Source organism: Phyllostomus discolor, chromosome 3, assembly GCF_004126475.2.
Source record: "Phyllostomus discolor isolate MPI-MPIP mPhyDis1 chromosome 3, mPhyDis1.pri.v3, whole genome shotgun sequence".
NCBI lineage: Eukaryota > Metazoa > Chordata > Mammalia > Chiroptera > Phyllostomidae > Phyllostomus > Phyllostomus discolor.
This window is the reverse complement of record NC_040905.2, coordinates 210571412-210592518: the sequence shown is the minus strand read 5'-3', so window position 1 is coordinate 210592518 and position 21107 is coordinate 210571412. Positions and strand designations below refer to the sequence as shown.

At 61.0% G+C, this 21107-nt stretch overlaps 1 protein-coding gene across 1 annotated transcript in view; it reads right to left on the bottom strand.

The window, feature by feature from the left end:
• HMCN2 (hemicentin 2) overlaps positions 1–21107 on the bottom strand; it is a 134981-nt gene that overhangs the window by 94355 nt on the left and 19519 nt on the right. Inside the window, exons 5-15 of the mRNA XM_036022375.1 lie at positions 14964–15135; positions 14210–14316; positions 13274–13394; positions 11880–12143; positions 9421–9565; positions 8746–8867; positions 6447–6719; positions 5360–5501; positions 4782–4909; positions 3932–4045; positions 1685–1834 (exon numbers count right to left, since the gene is read on the bottom strand). Coding sequence (XP_035878268.1) covers positions 1685–1834; positions 3932–4045; positions 4782–4909; positions 5360–5501; positions 6447–6719; positions 8746–8867; positions 9421–9565; positions 11880–12143; positions 13274–13394; positions 14210–14316; positions 14964–15135 — 1738 coding nt within the window. The remainder of the gene's footprint in view (positions 1–1684; positions 1835–3931; positions 4046–4781; positions 4910–5359; positions 5502–6446; positions 6720–8745; positions 8868–9420; positions 9566–11879; positions 12144–13273; positions 13395–14209; positions 14317–14963; positions 15136–21107) is intronic.

Sequence of the window (21107 nt, the reverse complement as noted above, 5' to 3'; positions counted from 1 at the left end):
TTGGGGCGGCCCCTTCCCAGGCTCCAAGGATGCCACCTGCAAACACTCGGTGCTCTACATGTTCTCAGACCCACCAGCAACGCAAAGGCAGACGCTGTCGTGTCCCCGACACGGGGCCTGGTCGCCTGGCGACCCCGTGTTGGAGGAATGAGTGATGGAACAAATGAATGAAAGCTCAGGGCACCCCAAACCTAGGGGGATCCCTGAGATGGCACCGGCACCCCCAGGGCCAGACCCAGCTCACTGGGCCTGCTCCCCCCAGGGCTCTGTCTCTGCCGGAGCACCTTGCCAGCCCGGCCCACCCAGCCCACCCAGTCCAGAAAAGCACATTCTCGATTCTCTGCACGTTCCGGATCTCCCAGCACCTGCCTCTCCCATTGCGGCTGCAGCAAAGCCTCCCAGCCCGCCCTGCCCCACTCAGCATGCCAAGGAACGGTGCCCACAACCTCCAAGCAGCCCCGGGCGCCTGGACCCCGGCCTGGGACTCAGTCATCATGGCTCCCACCGCCAAGGCCGTGCACTGGCCACAGAAGACTCCAGACTCCCCGCCTGTGACACCGGGGTGCTCGCCTCTCGTTTATTAAGCAGGTGCAATGAGCCAGACCCCATGCTGAGCATTCTGTGCCCGATGTCACTGAGCCCTCATGGCCAGGCAGGACAGACAGAAAGTGGTGTGGTCAGCTGGGGGAAACCGAAGGTCAGTGATGACTTGGTCGAAACCCGCAGATGGTGAGACAAGACCAGAGCTGGGGTCTCAGGATGACAACGCCCAAGCCTGTCTCTGTGGAGGTGGCCCCCAGTGAGGGCTGCCCCCGGGGGGCCGCACCCTGTGCGGCCTGCCCACCTCTCCATGTCCCAAGGCTGGTGTGTGCCACCAACAGACCGGAACTGGCAGAAGTGATGGCGGGTCACTTCCAAGACTGCAGCTGGCTCTGAGGACTCAGATTCCTCCTCTCTCTCTCTCCCTCTCTCCCATCTCCCTGCTCCCGGGCTCTGAGGACTCAGATTCCTTCTCTCTCTCTCTCCCTCTCTCCCATCTCCCTGCTCCCGGGACGCCGGGTCACAGGCGCCTCTGCAGACTCCCTCAAGGTGAGAAACCGAGACCTCCCACCAGTGGCCATGTGGCGGCTCCTCCCGCCTCAGGCGGGCCTTCCTGTGATGCCGCCCCCACCAGGGCAGCACAGGAACTGCAACGCTGGGAGGCCAGGCGACAGAAGCACCCAGCTGAGCTGCACCCAGCTGAGCTGCTTACCCTGGCCCTCCAGAGCTGAGAGATAAGAAACATTTATTGTTTTAAGCCACAGAGCGCTGGGGCAACTGTGACGTAGTGAGAGGTAATGCACTGGGGGGAGGGGGGAGGGGGAGGGGGGGTAGGGGGATAAATGGCGGTGGACGGAGACTTTACTTGGGGCGGCGAACACACAACACAGTGTGCAGATGACGTGTTGTGGAATTGTGCGCATGAAACCTGTACGATTTTGTTAACCTGAGTCACCCTAATACACTCAACACGGAGGAAAAAGGGAAAAGGTATGCATCATCACCCTCAGACCTCCCTGGTCCCCAAGCACTGGGAGCCACATGGCACAACCCCCACACTGGCCGGCGACCTGGAGGGGTTCTGTCCTCCCTGCTCAGAAGCGGGCGGAGGGGGGCGGGCAGGTGGGGACGGGTGTGCACTCACGTCCAACCTCCAGCCGGATCTCCGCAGAGGCGTCGCCCAGCTCGCTGGCAGCCTGGCAGGTGTAGACGCCAGCATCCCTCTCCTGGACCGCGGGGATCCGGAGAGTCCCGGAGCTGGAGTCCCCGGGGGCCAGAATCACTTCCAGACCCCCTGGGGCAGAGACGAGAGGGCGTCAGGCAAGGGCCCACATTCGCCGTGGGCGACCTCCTGACCCTGGGCCCCTACGACTCACAAGACTGGGGCCTGGGGACAGTGGGAAGGTTCCCCCCAAAAGTCAGGGGGGCAGAGGTTCAGTTTTGCCGGATGCAAAAAGTCCTGGAGACGGATGGCGGTGACGGTTGTGCAGCAGTGTGGCCGTGGCTAAAGCCGCTGGGCTGTGCACCAAAAATCGGTGAACAGGGCATTGTCTGCCGTGTGGATTTGCCACGATGGAAAAAAATTAAGTCAGCCCTGCAAGGTCCAGTGCCCAGAGCCCCTCGGTCGACCAGGAGTGAGGCCCAGCCTGTCCCTGCACATGTGACAGACAGCTCATCGGCCAAGAACTCCCTGCCTGGGGGGTCCCCACCCTTTGCCCCCCATCCAGGCTGAGGTTTGGACGGGTTCTGGGGTGGTCCCGCAGGGCTGCCCTGAGGGCAACGCCCCACCCCTGCCCCTCCAAGGCCTTCCCCCAGGCTCCTGAGGCCTGATAGACTCCGGGGTTCTGAACCCCTCTTTAAAATCTAATTTAACTTTTCGTTTGTGGTAAAATATACATAACACAAATGTTTACCACTTGAAGCATTTTCCGTGTCCAGTTCAGCGGCACTAGGTACACGCACGTGGCCGGGCGCCTACCGCCTACCAGAACTCCTTCCTCTTCCCAGTCGGAACCCCGTCCCCGTGACACTCGGGGGGTGTGTCCCGGCTTCCCCTCCCCCGGGCCCTGGAGGCCACCGTCTGCTTCCTGTCCCTACGGTTTGCGTCTCTCGGGATCTCACGAGAGTGGGACCCTGCAGTATGTGTCCTCAATGTCTGGCTTATTTCCCTTAGTACAACATTTTCAAGGTTCATCCATGTTGTATCAGAATGTCGTTCCTGTGGATTGAGCGTGGGCTGCGAACCAAAGTGTCGCAGGTTCGATTCCCAGTCAGGGCACATGCCTGGGTTGCAGGCCACGGCCCCCAGCAACCACACATTGATGTTTCTCTCTCTCTCTCTTTCTCCCTCCCTTCCCTCTCTAAAAATAAATAAATAAAATCTTTAAAAAAAAAAAGAATGTCATTCTTCTTTTCAATCAAAAAAATTAATTGTGGCCAAAACAATCACATGACACAAAATGTACCATCTTAACCATCTTTACGTGTATAGTTCTGTGGCATTGACTATATTCACGCTGTCCTACAACTTGAATTTCATTCCTTTTTAAGAGACAATAACATCCCGTTGAGAGACTCCCCTTTTAAAAAGGTCCCAGGACTGGCAGGGCTCTCGGCCAGAAAGGCAGGGACGTGACCCCTGAAGAAGGGGTCCCAAGGCCTCTCCGCCCACTGGCTGGTGACCTGGGACAAAACGCTCCAGCTCGGAGCCAACCCTGCCTGCTGGAACTCTGACATAACCCCTGCCTTCCTCGAAGTCAAGGTGAGGCTGTGACAGGATGGCAGATGGGTGCTGCAAAGGAGGGACAGCATCCGGGTGGCAGAGGGTGGCACGGGACCCGGCAGAGAGCTGAGGAGGGGCCCAGTGTCTGCTCTGAGAAAGGCCGAGGCGGCGGCCCAGCACCCACGTCCACCGGTGGGGGCGCAAGAACAGCTCCCGTCGATCAAACGTCAGCTCGACGGCCGGCACCAAGAAAACCTCTGCGCCCGTGAACTCAAAGCGGCCTCAGAAGAGCCCTGTCGCTCTTCCTCCCCTCGCTCAGACGACCCCGCCTCACCGCCTCACTGCCGCTGCGAACACTGAGCGCGCCCGTGTGCCGGGCGCCTTCTGGACACCCACTCGGACTCCTTCCACCCTCGAGCAAACCAGCTCGGACCCTCCCTGTCTCCCACGTCAGGAAGCCAGCTCGGAGACGCCGGCTCACCTGCCCAAGGTCACCCAGGGGCTGCTAACCCCTGAGCCGTCCTGCACCAGGGCTCTGGTGGGGGGGCAGGGCGCTGCAGAAACGGGCCCCTTCTCCCCAGGCACCCCATTCAAAGTGCCCCCCCCGTGACTGTTCTGGAAAGCTGACCCTCCGGGGCCCTGGCAGGCCCCCCTCCCCACGCCACGTACCTCGATACCAGACGACCCGGGGCAGCGGCACCCCGGACGCCTCACACTCCAGCACAGCCTCCTGGCCGGCCGCAGCCAGGACCACGGCACTCACGGCGGAGATGGACGGCAGGTCTGTGCGGGGAGCAGAGGCGGTTCGGGACCGACTCACGACACCCCCCAGAATGAGAATGCAGCTTCCCATGGTGGGGGAGGGGGGCTGTTGACAGGAGGGCCTGAGCACCCTGCCTCCTCCCCATCCCCACCAGTCAGGACAGTCGGTCAGTCCCCCCAGAAAAATCCAGCCGCCGCTGGTGTTTCTTTCACGAGCTTCCCACCCAGGACCCCCACTGAAGCCAGTCGTCCCTGGACGAAGTGCCCCCTCACCCGTGTCCCTCACCGAAGCCGCCCTGAGAGCCGAAACCCTACAAGGTCCTTGAACGCTCTCTGTGGGATGCCGGCCCCTCCCCTGCCCTGCCCTGCCCCCCTCACTCCCCCCCCCCCCCCCCACACTCCACACCAGCCTCCTGGCAGCCCCAGGAGCACCCAGGGCTCATTCCGGCTGCTGGGCCGGTACCCCGAGGGTCCCTCTGCCGGCAGCACTGCCCCACTCCTGTCTGTCACAGAGGCCTCGGCGGGTCCTGTGTGTGAAGCCACACCCCCCTTACCTCTACTGGCATGTCGCCCACCCCCGCCCCACCCTGCTGTGTGCACCCTCGCCACCCAAAAGTGCCTTGTTAATCTGTCCTGTGCCTCCCCACCAGGCAGGGACCACGCGTGTGTGCCCACCGCCCGGCACACGGCAGATGCTCAGTGCGTATCTGTGGGTGGGAGGGAGGCCCCTCCCCTGAGGTGCCCAGGGCCGGGGTACCTGTGTAGTAGAGGGTGACCGTCTCCTCGTCCGTGCCGACCTCATTGGCAGCCTGGCAGCTGTAATTCCCGGCATCCTCTGGGGCCACTCCCTGAATGACCAGGGTCCCCTGGTCATCCACGTGGATTCTGGAGTCACAAAGTCAAATGTGTTCGACAGCAAGGGGCCGGTTAGGGCGGATCGGGCAAGGGTGGCTCCAGGCGTCATTAATAACAGACTAATTAACGTCTCCAGTGACCGCACTCCACACTGTTTGCTCTGCGCCAAGCGTGTGCTCAGCACTTTCCATACAGGGTCCTTTCTCATGCAGGAGGCTCAGAGAGGTGAGGTGACTTGCCCAAGGTCACACAGCCTGACTGGCAGGGGCAGGATCCAAGCACAGGGCTGCTGCCGGGTTCCGTGGCTGCAACTCCTGACCCCGGGGCCCACACTGAGGCTTCCTGCACGATTCCAAAGCGATCGCCCTCCTGAGTCTCGAACGACCCCTGGAGACTGAGGCTGGGACAGGTCCCCTGAGAGGGAGTCCCTGTCTGACTGCCTGCGCCCGGCCCCAGAGTCCCAGGCCCTGGGCCCCTCACCTGCTGTCCTCTGGCAGGGTGTGACCGTCCCGGGTCCAGGAGATGTGGGGCGCAGGGGACCCAGAGGCCGAGCAGTGGACCCTCACCTCCACGCCCTGGGAGAAGCGCTGGGACCTGGTGTGAATGCTGACCTGCGGGGCCTCTGTGGTTCAAGGAAAAGAGCCTGTCAGTCAGGGTAGCCGTGCTGTCCCGGGCCCCCAGCCGGGGGACCCTGCCGCCCCCCACCCCCCACAGCCACAGACGGCAGAGACACAGGAAGCAAAGGCCCCGAAGAACCTGAATCCCCAGGAGCAGCTTCCTCGGGGACTGGGGCCGACCGGGCAGCCACCCGGGCACATCCCTGGGGCGGGGACAGTGGGGGACACACGGGGGCTGATTTCCCAATGCAGCCTGGGGGGCCTCGAGCTCCCTGGAGCTCCCCCTACCCCGTCAGAGCACCTCAGGGAGGCCCAGGAAGGTGCCCGGGCTCGGAGGGCCCCGCCTCCAGTGACCTTGAGTGACAGCCAGGCCTGCACAGTGTCGTCCCCAAACACAGGTTCCCAGAGAGAAAGAACCCTGGATCTGCCATGCTGCCCCCCTTACACTTGGGGAAAGAGCCTGGGGAGGAGGAGCCGTCTGAACCCTGACAGGCCGGAGGCCACGTCCAGGTCCCGAGACTCCCAGACGGGTGCCCCTGCTACAGGCCCCTCCACCTCTCTCCGGTCAGTGCGGCCCAACCCCGCCAAGCACATCTGGTCTCTGGGCTTTCAGAAGATTCTAGTATTGCCTCCATGCCCCACATATCGGGGGTGGGATGGACAAGGAGGTGCTCAAAGGCATGGGAGAAGGTCAGGACAGGATGAAATTGGCTTGGCCTGCAGCAGCATTCAGGTCAGATAAGAGGATGAACTTCCCAAGAGAGGGACCCCTTAGACACAGGCCAGGAGGCTCACATGCCTCTGTCTCTGAAGGCTCAGAAAACACCGAAAGGGCTGCCGGTGCCTGCCAGAGGCGGCGTCTGTGCCGAGGGGCGGGTCGACGGGCTTTGGGGGTAAGCGCCGGGTAGTGTGGGGAGCCAGAAGGACAGCCCGGGCAGGGAGAGCCTCACCTCGCACCAGGAGCCAGACGGACGCCCTGGTGACCCCGTTGGCGTTGCTGGCTATGCACTGGTACCGCCCGCCGTCGCTGGGGACTGCGGCGCTGACCTCCAGGGACAGGTCGGCTAGCTGCGTGACTCTGCCTGTCGAGGCCGACAGGACGCGCCAGTCCCGCACCCACGTCAGGTTGTAGGGGGCCTCTCCCAGCACTCGGCAGGACAGGGTGGCCGTCTCCCCCGGCGACACGGTCACATTGGGTGCAGGGACCAGCTGCGGTGGAGGGTCTGTGGGGATGGGAACACGGGAGGCTCTGGGGGGGCTAAAGTGGGGAGGGCACCAACCCGCAGGCCCAGGGGGGTGTTCAGACACCGGAACCCAGCGCCGTGTCCCTCCAGGCACTTCAGCCAGCAGAGTGGTTAACCCCCTGGGGCTGGGACCACCCTGGGCTGGGCACGTCTCCCTGCGGCCGTCACACCCCTGCCGAGGGCGGCACGTGCACGCTCTGCACCCAACACCCAACTGCAGCACGTGACAAGAGCTACGCACACCCCTCCTCACACCCTTTGAGCCAAAGTTTGCGCCCTCGGGAATGAAGCTCGGGTTTAAAAACCCCCCTCAGGAGGGAAGGAACACTGAGTGCAAAGCCATTCTCCGTGCAGACTGCGGGGCCGCTGCCGCACCCACCCACGTGCGGAGCTAAGGCTCGCCCCGAGGGGGAGGAGGGCCCAGGAAAGCGCTGTCTCCACAAGGAAAAGCCACAGAAGTGACAAGATCAGAGACCCTGTAACCAGGGGTGTGGGCCTGAGGACCTGTGGGGGGGAAAGCTGGGTCCACACAGGCCACACGAGCCCATGACCGTGACCTCCAGGCCAGAAGAGCGACTGACCTCCACAGCCACTAAAAATACCCGTAGAAACAAACTGGACATGCTGGGGCAGGTGGGAAAAATGACCACGGACAAAATTCAATGGCATGAAGGCACCACTGTGCACTTCACTAGGTACGATCACAGAGTACCATATGAGCCCTGGCTGGTATAGCTCAGTGGACTGAGCGTGGGCCTGTGAACCCAAGGGTCACTGGTTCGACTCCCAGTCGGGGCACATGCCTGGGTTGCTGGCCAGGTCCCCAGTGGGGGGGCGCATGAGAGGCAACCACACATTGATGTTTCTCTCCTTCTCTTTCTCCCTCCCTTCCCCTCTCTCTAAAAATAAATAAATAAAATCTTTAAAAAATATATTATATGCGAAAACCTACTTTTTAAAAAAGAGAGATACTGAAGTGTGTTTCTCTCTTAAATATATTTACAACAATGCACCTGAATACGCCAGCAAGCATATTGGGGTGCAGGTGTGTTGGGGAGACCCGTGGTAGAAGCTGATCGTAGTGCATTAGACAATGACAGGGACTTGCAGTCGAAAGCCCTGAATTCAAGTTTAAAAGAGTTTCGCTCAAAATAGAAAAGACAGATATGGGGAACGATCAGCAAGGGTAGGTGGCAGGCAGACAAATCTCTTGACGCTGTTCTGCCCCTCCGTGCTCATCACTGAGAAGGAGTAGGTCTCTGTTACTTCACTCCTGGAGCACGTTTGCCACTGCCCTGCCGCCCGGCAGGATGGCCACCCCCCTGGTGTAAGTGCTCTCACTCTCCCCGCCTTTCCGGAGACATACACACATAGGCAGAGGCCTGAGAGGAAGGGGACCAGGCAAGGGGCCATGGGGGAGGGGGCCCAGGCCGCCCCGTCTCCTTTGTCTGCCTGGGCCGCCAGCTGCCCCCGGAAGCCCTGCGGTGTGTGCGCTTCACGGCACGCACGGACCTAACCTCCCGAGCTGCCGGGCTCCTGCCCCTCCCCCGCAGACCGCCGGGTCCGTGGGTTAAAAAATACAGCCAATTTCATTTCAAGAAGGCCCAGCATTTCCATCCTTCCTCAGCTGGCAGGGACGGGGCAGCACAAGGGGTGGGGACTGCAAGATGGAGATGGACAGTAGCCCCTGAAATGGCCTGGGCACTGGCCAAGCCCCAGTGGCCACACCAAGAAGGCAGGGGTGGAAGGGAGGCTGGTGGGGGAGCGTGGCCTGAGCTGGGCGAGGTTCCCAACCCTTCTCCAGCTGAGACCCACGGGCCATCCAGGGCGACAACCCAGACGGGGGGCCAGCAGGCAGGTGGCCACATGGGCAGCCGGGCTCTGGGGGGCAGGCAGTCCCAGCAGCTGACTGGCAGGCTCTCCCACAGACAGGGACACCCTGGGAGGAGACTCTAGGGGAGAGAGTCAGGGAGGGGGTGGAGAGGGGACCCTCTGCGGGACAGACCTGTGACGACAACCTGGGCCTTGGCGCGCCCGGTCCCGGCCCTGCTGGCCGCTTCACACTCGTACGTGCCTTCCTCGGCCTTGGAGGCCCGCGGGATCTCCCAGCTGCTGTTGCCTGACTCCCTGCGAACACACAACAGCTGGGGACAGGCAGCCACGCTGACCCCAGGCAGGGTCCCCCAGCCTCGTCCTGCCCTCAGGGGCCCCACTCCCCCGAGCCCTGCCCAGTGGGGAGGCCCCGAGTCCTCCTGGAGGCTGGGCAAGAGGAAGCAAGAGCAGGTGAGGACATGCGCATTCTGTGTTACGCTGTGTAACTCTGAGCAAACCCCTTCCCCTCTCTGAGTCCTGGACTTCCGTCCATAGAGGGGAGGGTCTCAGAGGCCTTTCCTGCCCCGACCACCAGAGAGCCAGACCCCGCACAGGATGAGTTTCCTGGAAGCTGAGGAAGGCCTGTGACTCCTTCCTGGGGCGATGGCCCAGCAGTGGCAGGATCCTCAGGGACCACCCTCCGCCCCCCTGGCCACACTGGGAGGTGCCCAGGTTGGGTCACCCTGGAGGGAAATATGACCGAGACCAAGGTCCCCCTCTTGCCACCCGCTCCCCTCAGATCCCTGCAGGGCGCCGGGCCCCCAGGAGCCCGGTGACTGAGGACGACAGCCGGCCAGTGGCTACTCACTGCAAGTGCCTCTCCTCACCCAGCGGGGCTCCGCTCCGCCGCAGCTGCAGCCGGAAGGGGAGGGCGCTGTGCACGGAGCAGGACACCAGCAGCGGCTGGTGAAGATAGCCATGGATCCGCGGGGGCATGCTGACCAGGGGGGCACCTGGAGGCAGGGCCCAGCACTCAGGAGCCCGCCCTGCCACCCCCACCACACCCAGTGACGGAGACCCCCAGGCACCAGCCAGGAGCCAGAGGGCTGGGCTGCCACCCCTGCTCCCCCACCCGGCCAGTCGCCGAGCACCGGCCACTGCATTCCCCAAGCCTCAGTTTCCCCCTCTGCAAAGGGGAACTCATTGCAGCGCTGACCTTATCATGCTGCCCGAGTGGCCATGAGGTGTGGGTGGGGGTGGCGCGTGGAAAGCACTGGGCTTGCGCACAGAGCGTAGCGAGCTCTGCCCGTGAGAGTGCGGGTTGATCTGTGGTTCGCGACCAGGCTGGCCAAGGCGGGCCGGTCTGTGCCACCAGCTCCTCAGCTGCGTCAGACCCGGAAGAGGGACCCGAATCGGAGGACGGGCTCCCTGCGCTCTGGGCCCCCTGGGGCGGGGGTGGGGCTGCGTGACCAACTGCACATGGGCTTGGAGGGCCGGTTCTGTCCAAAGGTGTTGGTGCGAAGCCTTTTTACTAAAAAATGAGCGCACTTGGAGCATGGCTGTGGGTGCGGAACTCACACGCGTTTTCGAGATAGAATAAGGGACTTTGATGAAATCGCACAGCTTGTGATGAGCCTCGTGGGGCCCCCGGCAGACACCACCGCCCATCTTGCCTGACCCTGGCCTTGGGGGGGGACACATTCTGTCCTTGGCTATTGGAGTCACTTAAATGGAAACATCTGAGAGCCACCCCGTAGGGTCCGTGGTGGTGTGTCAGTGCCTTGCAGGGTGACGGCAGACACGCGTCCGTCCTGTACTGACCTCTCCCTGTCCCCACCAGACTTGCTGTGACAGCTTGACAATGTGCCAGACATCCTCTGAGCACACAGCAGGGGGTGGGAGGGTGGCGAGTGACATCATCCTCCAGGCTCCCCCTCCCAGGGGACAGGGGTGGTGGACCGTCCAGCCCCGTCCTCAGCTGTGTGCAAAGCAGCCACCGCTCACCACCACCGCCCCCCCCAACACACACACTGGAAGCCTCCGCAAGGCCAGCTCGGGCTGCCTCTTCCACGAGCTGCGAGGGCCCGGAGACCTCAGGCCCAGCCGGCCCTCGCCACCCCCACGCCCCACGTCTCCAAACCTGGAGCCTCCCCCTCTCAGCCGGACTCCCAGCCGCCCATACCTGGAAGGTAGCAAAGGAAGCAAAAAGCCAGCCCACGGCCCTCCCACCGCAGACACCCCTTAACCTAGAGCTGAGCTGGAGGCCAAAAGCCAAACTCCCAGCTCTGAGCTCCATCCCAAAGAACAGGGGAGAGAGACAGAGGCTGTTCTTCTCCTGCTGAAATTCCTTCAAGACCCCCAGACTCTCAGCAAGTCTGCCCCTTGCAGACATCCCTAGCCAGGAAGACGCTGGAACGTCAGTGGCATCCACCTCCATGAGCTCCTCCCAGGCCGCCACCCTGGGAAACGGGGGAGCAGGCAGGAGGGGGGAATGGAGCCCAATAGGGAGCCCACGGTAGTGACTCGGATGCCCTGGCTAGGACCAGAGGCAGGGCGGGAAAGCCAGACTCTGCCCTGCCCTCTGCGGGCTTCCAGCTGGACGTGAGACCTCGGGGACAAAGAGAAAACCAGCAGAGAGCCCGCACCTGTGGGGACCGACACAGCACGACCAAGATGAGGCCACAGAGGGACCTGTGCCTACAAGGACGGGCCTGTGCAAAGACGGACAGATGGATATTTGGAGGGATGGATGAGTGGGAGGGTGGCGGCTTGGAGGAATGGCTGGGTGGGAGGATGTCTGGATGGAGGAATGGGTGGCTAGGTAGGTGTCTGGATGGATAGATGGATGGACGGACAGAAGGATGAGTGGGTTCAGGGTGGGAAGGTGGGTGGGTGGACCAACAGATGGACAGATGAATGGGAGGGGGTGGGAAGATGGATGCACGGGGAGACAGACAGAGGGACACGTGGGTGCATGGATGTTTGAATGCAGGAATGCGTGGGTGCATGGATGTTCGGGTGGGTGCATGAGTGGGGGTGGACATGTGGATGGACAGGCGGGTCAGGATGGACTGGGGCATGCATGAGCGCGTAGGTGAACACGCGGATGGATGGGTGACTCCGTACTGAGCCTGCGGGCAAGGGCTGCACCCCAAGCGTCCCCGCCCTCAGCATCACGCCTTGCAGAGCCTGCTGCCCACAGGCGTTCACGAACAAACACTCCCCAGTCCAATCCCGTCCCATCCCATGCAATCAGGGCAGGCTTCCGAGAAGAAGCCGGTGGGCAAGGGAGACAGAGATCTGGGGCTGGTAAGAGCCAGCACTCACCTGGGGCCACCCCACTGTAGGCAACTCCGGAGACACGAAGGAGGGGGTTCCCTTCATGGTCCTTGCCCTTCACCTTGAGGTAGAAGCGCTCCTGGGGGGCCCGGAAGGGCGGGCCACCCCACAGCTGGTGGGCGGAGCTGTTGGAGAGCGGCTGCACGGGCAGAGTGAGGAGGGGCCGCCCTGAGCCCCGTGAGAGCTCCACGGAGTCCACGCGGCCGGGGGCCTGCAGGCCGGTGGCGTTGATCACCAGGGAGATGGGCACCCCTGCGGAGGGCGGGGCGAGGAAGGAGGGCCGGCGTCTGCGCTGGGCTCCGTGGTCCCCGCCCCCCGGAAAGCAGGGGCCCCAGGTCTGTGGGTCAGGGACCAGCCCGCTTGGCCCCCCCTTCACCAAGCTCCAGCTCCCTCGCCTTCTCCTGCCGGTGCCCATTCATGCTGGGGGTGGGGCAAGGAGCCAGCGACCTTGCTACTGTCCGTGGTCCTGAAATGCCACTGCCCGTCCAGCCAAGGCTATCCCACGGCTGCATCCCCTCAGCTACGAATCCTTAGCCTCCCGTGCAGTGTGGGTAGGAAGACGCATTTTCCTCGCCACCCGCCCCCCCACCTGCGAACGGGGGCCGACCTCAACGAGAACTCGCCCTGGCTGGGGAGCCCCAACTCTCCGACTCCTGCCCCTTCTCTCCCCGCGCTGGGCGTTTCTTCAGGTTTCTTTCCTACCTTGCTGGAAATGTACTCTTCACACTCTCCCAGAGAACAGAGAGCTGGACTGGGGGTCGTGGTTGCCTGAGTTAATTTGGGGACTTCTGTCTAGTCTCTTTTTTTTCAGACAGTTATTTTTTTTTCCTCTCAGACACCATAATCCAGGGACCCATGGCTTTGGTTGGTGTGGTCCAGGAAATGTGGCCCTACCTTTTTTTTTTAATGAAACATCGAACGATCTGGAAAAGGCATACACAAATCCAGAAGTCCGGATTCCTCTGAAAACCCGAGCCTGTCAGTGCTGGGTCCCATCAGCCATGGGCACATGGCGGCTGCTCCCTGGGGCCCTGGCACCGTGGCCAAGCACCAACCACTACTTACTGTTTGCAACTGCCCTGATCTTTCTCTCTTAAACAAACATCTTGGACCCACATCTTTACCAAAAGCAGGAACCCAGTGGGTCGGTCACCAGGGGCAGCCCTCCCTGGCGGCTCTCCGGGGCAGGGAGCATGTTCTAAAGGTAAACGGTTCCTGTGTCCCCTGGGCTGGGGCGTGGCCTGGGGCTCAGTTCCCCGCAGCATGGGAACCCAGCCTGGGCCCCCCAGCACCTAGGCGCCCACTCGCAGATGCCCCCAGAGTGCCCACTGTCTCCCAAAGGCAGGCCCCTGTCTTGTGGAGGCAGCCCCGGTGGCAGGTACCTCGCAGCGGCCACTCGATGGTGCGGTTGAGGTCCAGGGAGGGCTGCGTGGAGAAGCCAGCTCGGAAGTTGATGTTGCTGATGCCCGTGACCCTCACCGAATGGCGGCCGCTGCTGTAAACCTAGAGCAAGCCCAGGCCCGCATCACCGTGGCGCTTGACGCCAGCAGCACCCAGCTCCAGGGCGCAGGGGCCGGCCCAGCCTGACCCAGAGTCAGCACCTGGGATTCTCCCGCCCTGGCAGACATGTGGGTAACCCACCTGCTCTGAGGGGGCCCGGCACGATGCTCCCCAAACGAAGGGGAAGAAGCCCCGGCTACAGCGCTATCCCGAGCAGGCTCTGCCCCCAGTGCCCGCAACCTGTCTGCTTGCCCGCCCCTCTAACCCCAGTCTGGCCTTGCCCACGGGCATCAGAGCTCTTGGCTTGAGGATGCTCAGAGTCTGAGGGGCAAGGGCCGAGGCAGCCTCTAGCCCAGAGCATGGTACCCAGCAGGTGCTCCACCAATCCGTGCCCATCAGCAGGTGCTCACGCATCCCCAAGGCAGCAGCCAGCCCCAGCCCCCGGCTCCCAGCACCCTGCAGACCAGGGCAGGCCCAGCTTCCCCTGCCGGACCGGTTCCTCGGAGCCATCCCCTGCGGGCACCCTTGCTTCTCGTGTGCCTTCTTCCCTGGACCAGCTGGCTCCGCCGCCCACTGCAGGACACTCAGGTAGCTCCTCCAAGTCCTTCTTAAACGTCCCCTAACGGACCCAGACCTCGGCAGGCAGCTCCCCTTACTGATGCGGAACGGAACGCTCCCCCTCTGTTCCGGCCCCTTTACTGCTGTTGCTGGGCCCACGCCACCTCCCTGTGCTCCAGCCCTCGGCTTCCCAGGACCCCGCACGGTGTCTCAGCTCCGAGCCGCCGGGCTCCCCACAGCCGGGGCCCACGGCCCCCTACCTTGATGGACCACAGCCCGGGATGCTCAGGCTTAAAGGCCACCACCTTGGCCGAGTCGGGGATGTTGAGAAGCACGTGGAGGCCCTCGTCCTTCTGCAGGATCCTCCCTGCGGAAGCCCCGGCGGCTGCTCAGTCCCCGGCCCTTTCCTGGGGGGCGACAGAGGCCCCGCCCTGTCCCAGGAGCCCACGGCTCTCCACACACCAGCCTCAGGCTCCCCAGGGAAACTGCAAAGAGGCCTTAGGCAGTGCTCAGCCCCCCACCTCCCTCCGCCCGCCACCCTCCTCGCTCCCCGGGGGCGGGGCGAGCACCTGGCCTCCAGACCCGGGTGCCTGGGATGTCTCAGAGAGCCGTGGGGCCAGGTGGCCAGGCCCAAAGCCCACCCAGCCTGGGTGGTCCCGACAAGCCACCCCACACCCCCTGTGACCCCAGCTCCCCTTCTGTACGACGGGCCGCCAACGTCTTCCCTGACTGGCCGGCCAGGCCACCGTAGGGACCACTGAGAGAGCATCAGGGAAGACCCCTCGGGAGGCTCCCGTCCCAGGAGTGTCCTGATTTTAATCCCCTCACCTGGCTTCTACCAGCCTCCCGGTTCCCTCGCCCGCCACGGGGACCCTCTCTGCCCTCCACCTGGCATCTCCCTTCCCGGGTTCATATATCCAACCCTCCTGCCACCCCTGCTCTCTCTCCTTGTCCCATCCGACCCCCAGCTCACTCTCGGGGCCAGAGAGGAGGCCAGCCCTGGGGCGCACATACCCAGCGGGTCTCGGACTTCGATCTCGGGCCCCGGGCCGCTCAGGGACACGGTGACCTCCTTGAGGCTGGGGTCGAAGGGGATCTTCCATGCATGCTCACCCTCCTCCTCGTGGTCCGTGGACAGCAGGTGCACCTTAGAGGCCTGGATCGCTGACTCCACCCACTTCAGCACCTGGGCGGCAGGCGCGAGAAACTGATGCCAGCGTGTGACCTTGACTTCTTGCTTGTGTCTGGCCACCCACGACAGGTCCCTAACAAGCCGCCATCTGTGTGCAGAATCTGGTTCCGCACCCCCTTTTCCCCGCCACACCCTGGGTTTCAGGCACCGTGCAGGCTTTCCAGGTTACCTGGAAGCGACCCCATGCCCCGAGCCCCACCAGGCCCAATTCACATGTCATCACCCTGCCAGCCTGGGGGCTCAGAGCTGCGACACCTGAATCAAGGCACCCAGAGGACTGGGCTTGGAGGGAAGAAGCAAGAAGTGCCCTTCTGCTGGGAAGACTCTTCCCTTCTTCTTCTTCACCTGGCCAACTTCTATGGCACCCATCGCTTCCTCCAGGAAGCCCTCCCGATGCCTCCCACACACGGAAGAACCCTGGACATCTGGAATCTTGCCCCAGACCAGTATAACTCACCGTCACCCACCAGGGGGCCTCGGACTGGCCCCCACCAGGGGGCCATGCTCTGTCTAAGCAGGACCGAGACGATCTGCTGTACAAGGACCTCTGGGTCCCTTTACCATATTGAGAATTCCTAAGTCCTTAGTTTCTATAGTTGCCTATTCATTCTAAAATCTTACATGGTTCAGGCCTGGCTGGTGTGACTCAGTGGACTCAGCACCAGCCTGCGGACTGGAAATTTGCTGGTTCAATTCCCGGTCAGGACACATGCCTGGGTAGAGGGCCAGGTCCCCAGTGAGGGGTGGGGGGATAAGAGGAAGCCCATCTGTTTCTCTCCCTCTCTCTCTCCCTCCTTTCCCCTCTCTAAAATGAATGAATGAATAAATAAAAAATTTTAAAAGAAGAATGTTGCCATAAAAAATAAAAATAAAATAAAATCTTACATGGTTTGGACGGGTCCCACTGAAAATCAGGTAACAGGCCAGGATTCTCTCTCCAGAGCCCCACACCACTTAACATACATTCAGACGATGATTTGGGGGGTTCTTCACCTCCCTGCAAGGCCACTCCCTGAGCGCATGGACCCCCGTTAACAACCCCAGACCCCGTCTGAGATGGCATCTCGTGGAGCACAGAATTATTTTGTTCCTCCGAACCCTTGCCTTGGCCTCCGCAACCCTATGTTCTGTGGTTCACCTGTCCCGCCGGACCCACTCTGCTTACTGGGCTGGGCCCCCTCCCGGCTCCCTAGGCAGCCCCCACCACACCTGCGTTCGCTTTGCAGCAATGCCCCACCCCCTTTGGTAATCATCTCCTGGTTACTCACACCTCCCCGCCTGGAGAGGTTTCTCCAATCCCAGGTAGGTTCGGTTCCCCGGTACATGCTCCATGGCAGCAGTCTGCACCCCCGTTATTCACACTTAAGAGGTTCAGGCCTGCCCCCCCCTGTTGGGCAGGGGGCTCCCTGAAGGCACAGGCGCTCCGCAGCGCCCAAGCTCAGCGGCTGGCGCGGAGTGGGTGTTGGGGAAGTGTGTGTCCCCAGGTGTGACTGAGCGAGGACACACCTGAGCAGGGCCTTTGGGTTCGCATCAGGTTCACCTGTGGACACAGACGGCGCACTTAGCTCCAGGAGCCCTCACCCCCAGCTCACGCCTCCGCCTTTCCAACAGCCATCCCAGGTCCCAACACCAACAACAACAACCCAGCACTGACCACTATGGCTCAGTGGGGTGGGTGTTATCCCGCAAAGTAAAAGGTCGCTGGTTCGATTCCCCATTGGGGCACATGCCTGGGTTCGGCCCCTGTCTGGATGCATACGAAAGGCAATGGGTCGATGTCTCTCTCTCACATTGATGTTTCTCTCCCTTCCTTTTCCCCCCCTTCCCCTCTCTCTAAAAATAAACAAAATATTTTTTAAAGAGAGAGAGAGAGAGCCGGGAAAGAGGGAGAGGAGGGGCTCCTGCAGCCAGAGCCTGTCTTTCCCAGCAGCGTCCCATCAAGAACCCTCCTGTGCAAACCCTGGAACTGAAACTCGGGAACGGGGAACCCACTACATGACAGAGTGGCGGCGCCTCAGCCACCGAGAGGACAAAAGCACGTCACGTGAATGGGAACCCGGGGTGCGTGCGGCCACACTTCCCCCAGGGGAGGCACGCCGAGGGCCGGGGAACGGCAAAGACGCCTGCATCTGGTCATCAGAGGTCGGCAGAACTACCAGTGTTGCAACTGCGACACTGTTTTATGTACCTCGTAGGGTAAAGCAAAGAAGCCAGGATGCTAATGTCTTCTGAAACAAGATTTTCTCTTATGGTTAAGTGTGAACAGGAACTACAGGTGTTTCGTTTCTGTATAAATTTGCTCTGAGTGCTTTTGTTTTTTTAATGTTTTATTTTTAGAGAAAAGGGAAGGGAAGGAGAAAGAGAGGGAGAGAAACATCAACATGTGGTTGCCTTTTGCGCACCCTCTACTGGGGACCTGGCCTGCAACCCGGGCCTGTGCCCTGACTGGGAATTGAACTAGAGACCCTTTAGTTCACAGGCCGGCACTGAACTCACTGAGCTACACCAGCCAGGGCTGTCCAAGTGCCTTTAGAACCCAGTGGCTTCTGAGTACCATCCCCCACGAGGGTTCCTCGGAGAAACGGCTGATTCCGAGTCCAAGGCAGGCAGCTTACAAGTCAGCCCGGGAGAGCTGGCGATTCCGCCCAGCAAGGATGTTCTCGAAGGCTGATGGGGACGTGTGCAAGGGGCACAGGAACCAGCTTGCAGGAGCTGCTGCTGGCTCAATTCGGAGCAACTGGAGCCCCCGCTGGAATAGCTGTGGTTGATCGAAACTCATGGAGTTATGTCATTCACGTCCCCACAGTGACACTCCAAAAAGAAAGGCACAATTCAAAACAACACAGTCTCACTTGTCACCAACGCAGGCGACGTCTTCACTAAAGGGAAAGGACTAAGCGCGACCCGGCCCTTCTGCTGGGACCGTGCTTCAGAGAACCCCGGTCGAGCCCCTTGCTGAGCAAGGCTCTTCTTCGAGGAAGGGCGGCCACTAAGAAACGTGGAGGGGTGGCGCAGTTAGGACATCAGCGTTTTGCAGCCCTTCATGAGAAAAGCGTTTCAGGCCAGCGTCCTCCGTGGATGCTAAACCCGTCAGAGGGAAGTGGACGGGGGACTGGATGTCCACACGGAGACCCCCGCCTCCCCCCGCAGACCACACGAGTCATGGAGGGGAAACACGGCCATGCCATGCGGAGAGCGGGCTGTCATCACCTTCACCCACCGATCACACTTGTCATCGGTCACAGCAGGACAATCAGGCATCGCTTGCCTCCTGGCGTGATATAAGAGAAAATGCACACGGCACCAACTATGAAGTACTCCTGCCAAAAACCCTGGCCTCCAACTAATCAGTCGTGTGGACCTAAGTCCCCGTTTAGGGGAAGTAACAGGAGACAGAGGAACACGTTAGCACCATAAGGAAACAATCAGACAAACCCGGAACCTGGGACGTCGTAAAACCAGGGCCTCTGCAGCCGTGAGGGGCACACAGGGCAGGGAGGCGGCTGCAGACGCAAGAGCTCAGCAGACAAACCCGCCGCAGGAGATGCGCCGTCCTCGACTCAGTCCCCTGGGGCGAAATGGCCAGGGGGGAAGATGTTCTGCGGAAAATCTGGATACGCACTCAGCATCAGAGGACCCTAGCCAAGCGCTCTTCATTACGTGGTATTGTAGGTACAAATTGGAAACTTTTTTTTTAATGCACACTGAATTATTTATGGGTAAGGTGTCATGATTCAGCAAAAAGTATAGAGTTAAAGCAGGTGGAACAAAACTGTTAATGGCTGAATCTAGCTGATACATAGATATTTTTTTACTTTTCTATATCTTTGACATGTTTCATAGGAATTTTTTAAAGTAAAAGTCACTTGAAACCCTGGTTGGCGTAGCTCAGTGGATTGAGTGTGGGCTGCGAACCAAAGCGTCGCAGGTTCGATTCCCAGTCAGGGCCCATGCCTGGGTTGCAGGCCACAGCCCCCAGCAACCGCACATTGATGTTTCTCTCTCTCTTTCTCCCTCCCTTCCCTCTCTAAAAATAAATAAATTAAATCTTTTAAAAAACATCACTTGAACATGCGTTGTTTTATTTTTCACACGAACAACAGGAAACCTACTTCTGTCCCACCCTGCGTGTACCTAAGCAACCTTAAAGGGATCCTCCTGCTCGGCAACTCCGATCAACAGGAAGTGGCTGCCTGCAATACTGTTTGAAGAAATGAAAAGCCACATCCTGTCTCAATCTTTAAAAGTTCTGTGATTGATTAGCAATGTCTGCCACAGGTATGGCATCAGACAGTGGTGTCTTGCATGCTATATACTGACCAACCCTGCTCTAAATCATTATACTTTAGCTCTGCCTACCATGTAATCTTCTGTGGAAAGGAAAGGAATGGAAGAACTGCCCAAGATTTAGAAAATGCGTCTGTTTTGTTCAGGCTGAGCTAGAGCACATGTGCCTAGATTTTGTGGCTACGTTTAAGTCATCACAGGAGAAGAATCCCACCTTCTGAGAAAACGCATCTGTTTCTATGCTTGGAACGACTTTGTTCTTCTGTCTTGCCTAGCTTTCTCAGTGATGTTTCTCTTGAAAGGGTCCCACCTGTCTTCACCAAGGAATGGGGGCGAGATTCTTCAACCGTGACGGGGAGGCCTGGAAGGGAGCAGCAGCCAAGGCTCCCAGCTGGACAGAAGCTGGCGTGGGGAGTGAGGCAGCTCCTCCAACACGGAGCAACAGCTCTGTGACCACCGTCCCGCCCCGGGCCCGGCCTCGTCAGGGGTCAGGAGGAAACCACAGCTGAGCAAAGCTGCCAGGAGCGGGTGGCAGTACCAGCTGATGATTAGCCAGATAAGTCACACTGCTACTGTGTTGCAACCATCATTATAAGCTCATTCTAGAATGTTCTGAGGGAGGGAAGAGGCCCAGGAGTTTAGGCTACTGAACCATGCGGAGGGCTGAAATGGGCCAGAATGCCAGTGACCCCACCAGGCAGTGGCCTGCCCACGGGGCCTGCCCTGTAAGCACAGCACCGCACAGGAGCTGGGGTCAGGGGTGGGGGGCTGACCCTCTTGCCCACAGCGAGGCCAGACCCCTCTGCCCTGGCCTGGGGTGAGGCCTTCTCGCCCGCCCCTGTGATGCCCCCAGGGCTCCAAGTAGAATCCAGGGAGCCTTCCGAGAAGAGAGCCTTCAGCAAGCAAACTTAGTGTTTATTTGGTGAAAGCGATGGCTTCCAGATGTTAATGAAACTGGGGGGGCGGGGGTGAGCCTGGGAGCCAGCGATGCACTGGGGCTCATCTCTCTGTCACTGACGGGGGAGAAATGAGAGAATCTGGGAATGCTGCCCCGGCCAGCTGGCCGCTGCTCCACCGCACAAGGCTGATAAATCATCCCCCCGCGGTTCCTCCGACACCGGCCTGCCAAGGCGGCTGGGGACACGGAGAGTGGGAGCCAGGGCCTGGATGGGCCTCGGGGCCGCAGATCGGAAAACTGAGGGCCTCATCCCGGGCCCGGTAGCACTAGGAAGCCCGTGGGCATCGGTGGAGAGAGGGCTCCAGCCCCTGCCAACAGGGCACCTGTCCCAGGCTCTACCTGCCTGAGAAGTTCGTCCAGAGAGAGCACACACCCTTGCGGGGCTTCCCTGGCGCCCGGGGGTGGATTCTGGGCCCCGCACCACAGTGCAGGGGCTGGAGCCCCAGCCGTCACCCACCCTCCCCCAGGGCTTCCCACACAAGGACTCCTCGCGCCCTCGCTGCTAGCTCACTATGCAGGGGCTCCCCTAACCCAGCTGGGCACACCAGAAACAGAGGCCCAGAGACGTTCACACGACGCCCCGAGTCACACAGCAGACGGGTGGCAGGGCGGGCATCTGAAGCCGGTGTGTGGCCCTAACCTCTCGCCATCCCCCTGCCTCTGGGCAGGGTCCAGGATGAAGTCATCTCCGGGGCCTGCACTTCCTGGGCTGCTAATCAGA